General features: G+C 42.7%; 1 protein-coding gene across 5 annotated transcripts in view; it reads left to right on the top strand.

The window, feature by feature from the left end:
- Nucleotides 1-5,000, top strand: part of if (integrin subunit alpha inflated) — a 354,127-nt gene that overhangs the window by 291,614 nt on the left and 57,513 nt on the right. For all 5 annotated transcript variants that reach the window (XM_076202703.1, XM_076202702.1, XM_076202704.1 and 2 more), the window contains 5 exons: nucleotides 201-303; nucleotides 717-835; nucleotides 1,219-1,355; nucleotides 2,226-2,404; nucleotides 3,679-3,824. In XM_076202703.1, coding sequence (XP_076058818.1) covers nucleotides 201-303; nucleotides 717-835; nucleotides 1,219-1,355; nucleotides 2,226-2,404; nucleotides 3,679-3,824 — 684 coding nt within the window. The remainder of the gene's footprint in view (nucleotides 1-200; nucleotides 304-716; nucleotides 836-1,218; nucleotides 1,356-2,225; nucleotides 2,405-3,678; nucleotides 3,825-5,000) is intronic.

Raw genomic sequence — 5,000 nt, 5'->3', positions numbered from 1 at the left:
CTGTGTAACAATCACCACCACAACTACAGCTACCACCACTACCACTACTACCACCGCCATATCACCACAACTACCACCACCACCACCGCCTAGTCTTACACAATCAATTTAAATGTTCCATATCGAAGAGATTATCAAATCTAAAGCATCTCCCCTTCCTCCTCCTTCTCTTCCTCCTCTTATTCTTCTTCTTCCCACAGAACCGGTTCAAGCAGACGGTGACCTTGCAGGGCGAGGTCAGCCGAGGTCGCTTTGGGATGTCAGTCGCCGCCCTCGGGGACATCAACCAGGACGGCATCTCAGGTAGGTGGCGAAGGTGGGAGGAACTGCCTGAAGAAGGCGTTGAAGGCGCTGAAGGGGATGATGGAAGTGGGGGTACTCTTTGTATGTCATGAATGAGTACAGCTCCCCCCGTGATATTCGTGTTGTCATGGTACAAGATGCGGAATGTTCTCACTAGATTTTTTTTTTTTTTTTTTTTTTGGGGGGGGGTTGATTTTCCAGGAATGAGAGGTCTTTTCAATTTTTCATTGGCGTTAGAGGTTGGGTATACCATGTACATAAAGTTGACAAACGAGGATGTGGAGGAATGGCCTGGCGCCACAAAACTGAAACTGGACAATCACTGATCGGGTGAATATCAGCCAGAACACAAAATCTTTAAATCACGGCACTTCTGCAGGAGGTGAGCGCTTCTTTGATACTTGTACTTATAGATTTGGCCGTGGGGGCGCCCTACGGAGGACCTGCCGGGGCGGGGGCCGTCTTCATCTACCATGGGATCCTGATGCGTAGCGGGGAACCCATCACCACGAGTCACAAGAAACCCACTCAGGTAGGTCTTCGATAACTCCTTATTTATTTATTTATCTATTTATTCATTCATGTATTCATCCATTTATTCATCTGTGTATTCATTTGCAAATCTATTAATTTTCGTGTTCGTTTATTTATATATTTGTTTATGTATTATTTGGATGATGGAGAACATAAACACAGGGGAAGGCTCGGAACCCTAAACACTCTAACGTTTCGTTCGCGTAGAACTTCTTCAGAGAACGAAACGTTAGAGTGTTTAGGGTTCCGAGCCTTCCCCTGTGTTTATGTTCTCCATCATCCAAATAATTTGTCTAAAATACTTATCAATTTGTTTATGTGTTTGTCTGTTGCCTTATAATTGTGACAGACTAAAACTAATTTGTGACGCGACTCTTACAGGTCATCTTCGCAGAAGATATCGCTCCTGGGCTCTCCACCTTCGGCTGGTCTCTCGCTGGAGGCAGAGACATGGACGACAACCTCTACCCTGACCTCCTCGTGGGCGCCTATGACTCGGACGCCGTCACCTTCCTGAAGTAAGAATTCTCGAGAGTGACCGTACAAGTATTTTAAGGTCACCCCTTAAAAACACTGGCTAAAGCTAAGTTTTCTATGGTGTCCCTTTGAGGCATTCGCGATTGTGAAAAAAAACTAAAACAAAACAAAACAAAAAATCGTAACTGCAGATAGTCAATACAAATTTAATATTTTTTTCTTTAAGATATGAAAAAAGGGTACGAACAAAATATTTCATGGATTGTCGAAAGTAGGTTTATATACGCTTACTTGATACTACAGAATATACTCGAAGGACTTGAATTAGTAATGATTATTTCCTTAAGTTTGATTAACTGGAAACCCATAACCCCACAGTGTCTGTAAACGGCCCTCAGACCCTCCCGTAGATATATATATATATACATACATATACATATCATATATATATATATATATATATATATATATATGTATATACATATATACATATATATATATATATAATATATATATACATATATACATACATATATATATATATATATATATACATATATATATATATGTATATATATACATATATACATATATATATATATATATATATATATATATATATATATATATATATATATATATATATATATATATATATATATATATATATCAGCTGAGAATACATTCAACATGATCGGAGAGATTTTATGTCCAGTCTGGAGACCGAGTGTCAGCCTCTCGGGGCCGTACCTCCAGATGGAAGTGGTGACGGGGGTTGAGGAATTACAGGGAGACGAATCTCTCTGATGTCTGTTTCGTCCATAAACAACAAATATATATTATTATTATTGATTTTTCAAGAGCTCTTCTATAGATTTCTGTTCCTTTCCTTACCTTTTTTCCTTGTCCAGGACCCGGCCCGTCATCACCATGTCAACACAGTTACTGAGGTTCACTTCCGAAGGGAACACCATCGACATTGAGGTCTACAACGACACCGGTTGCCGAGGTCCTGATGACGAGATAGTGCCCTGTACGTCCCTGGAGGTTTGCCTGGCCTATACCGGCATTGGAGTTGTCGACCAGATAGGTGAGTCTTGAGGGACCAAAAAGGTCTCCTGTCGGCATGGGCCAAAAGGTCTCCTGTCGGCATGGGCCAAAAGGTCTCCAGTCGGCATGCTCTTCCTTTGTAATCCTTTGAGTGCTCTGGTGGCCTATTCTGAAGTGTGCTGGTCTCGCATTCGCTCAGTTGTGGGTTCGAATCCCGCACTCCGAATCCCAGCACTGACCTGTCCCATGATGATGGTCTCGGCCGCAGCTACTCAGCGCCTCCTGGCGTAAGCTCCTCTCCCACTACCTGTGTTTATGTGGCACGACGTGTCTTAGTGGAACTTAAGTGTTACGTGAATTTTGACCTCACGTGGCCGCTGCCAATTATGTAAAGAGAATATGTTTATGTGTCACAACGCACCTTCTTGCATGAAAGCTCCTCCCACGTACAGCATAAGCCCCTCCTTCAGGGATTATCACACTGAGGTATTTGTTCTCCGACTGTTGGAATAGATTTGCAGCCCGCAGTTTTCGGGGAGGTTAAGGAAACAAAATGGTTTGCCGTAAGGACTTGACGACGGAAAAAGTGATGGAGGTGGGCGGTACAGCCCATGAATCGGTGGCTGGAGGAAAATTAGCCCAGTGTGATAACCCCTTTAAGCTTCAATCCCTCCAATTCCTTTACAACCTACGTCTTAAGCTCTAACTCTTTCCTCTCCACAATACAAATCCCGACTTGCGTTCAGGCCCCGATAACTTACAAGCTTAAGTCCTATCTTAACTTCAAAGCTTCTCCCATACAGTCTAAGCCCTTTTCTTTAACAACAGAATCTCCACATTAAGCCCCAGATCCCATTCATTAAGAATGCAATTCTCACCTTAAGCTTTAAACTCTGTCCCTAGACAACGTAAGCCCCGCCTTATGATCCAAGCTCTGCCTACTTGACAACGTAAGCTCCGCCCCCTTACAGCACAAGCCCCGCCTTATATTCTAAGCTCTGCCCCTTTGACAACATAAGCCCTGCCTTATATTCCAAGCTCCGCCCCCTTGACAACATAAGCTCCGTCCCTTGACAATATAAGCCCCGCCTTATTCTTCCCTGTGACATAACGTCATAAGTTTCTTGGCAACCAACCAATCATAGGCTTCCTCAGGGCCGGAGTTGGAGCTTGTGTGTAAACTGGCCTATATCCTTGTTTACTAAGAGTCTGTCAGGGAGATGAATAAAATCGCCTGGCGGCAGATGGGGTAAAAAGGAAAGCGCCACCCAGTACGGAAGAGGTTAATCTTTCTTGACTTCTGCTTCACCTCAGAGTTGGACCTCAGGTATGTGCTCGACGTGGCGAAGGAGACGGACGGCCGTATGTTCTTCAGCAGGAACAACAAAAGACTCCTGAAGGAGAGGATCGGACTTAAGAAGGACATCGAGTTCTGCAAGGACCATGACATCTACGTCTCGGTATGTATATATGTTTACACACACACACACACACACACACACACACACACACACACACACACACACACACACACACACACACACACATCTATATATATATATATATATATATATATATATATATATATATATATATATATTGTGTGTGTGTATTTTTGTTTCATTAATTTTATAATTTATTCGTCTATTTGTTTATTTATTTTATTTTATTTTGTATGTTTTATTCATTTTCTTTGTTTCATTTATATATATTATTTTTTGTATTCATTTAATTGTATTCTATTTTGTTAATTAATCTATTCACTTGTTTAATAATCTACTTATTTATCTACTTTTGTGATTGGAGGAGAATGGGGTGAAATATAGGGAGTAGGGAATAGGGAGGGAAAAACTGTATAGAAAATGGCGATTCCATACCCATTTGTGATTCATCATGGTCGTGAATAAAGTGCTAGACTCGTGATAGACAGCCATTACCTTCCTGAATGACAGCCTAGAACTCGTATTATGCTGTGACCTTACACACATATCACACACACATCACCTTGCTCAAGGCAGATTGCGTGTGTGTGTGTGTGTGTGTGTGTGTGTGTGTGTGTGCGCGTGTGTGTGTGCGTGTTTTATATATGTGTGTGTGGGGGGGGTGCGCGCGCGCGTGCGTGTGTGCTTCACCATGGTCTTGGATCACGTGTTGGACTCGTGATCGACAGCTATTTCCCTCCCGGAAGAGAGCTCAGAGCTAATATATGACCAATCTATGGGTAATGCTGTGACCTTACAAGCACACACATACCCAACTCACCGCCCACGAGTTTTGGAGTAACGACTCGTAGCACGGCGATACTAAACTTATTTCAGCCCTGGGCGGGATTCGAACCCGGACCGCCTTAGTGGCGGCCACGATCGCTACCACTGCGCCACGAATGTGTATTATGTACAGTGTGTGTGTGTGTGTGTGTGTGTGTGTGTGTGTGTGTGTGTGTGTGTGTGTGTGTGTGTGTGTGTGTGTGTGTGTGTGTGTGTGTGTGTAAGAGAGAGCGAGGGAGAGAGATAGAGAATGTAAGAGCCTTCCAGTTACATTATTAGATATATTAGTACAGGTACACCAATTTATCACTTGATACAACTACCAAGAACAACAACCCTCAACTCCACAGTCATCCATCTCATTCATGA

Source organism: Oratosquilla oratoria, chromosome 19 (genome assembly GCF_046742065.1).
Source record: "Oratosquilla oratoria isolate Oo_2021 chromosome 19, ASM4674206v1, whole genome shotgun sequence".
Classification (NCBI taxonomy): Eukaryota; Metazoa; Arthropoda; class Malacostraca; order Stomatopoda; family Squillidae; genus Oratosquilla; species Oratosquilla oratoria.
Note: the sequence above shows the minus strand (reverse complement) of the source record. Positions and strands in the feature narration are given on the sequence as shown.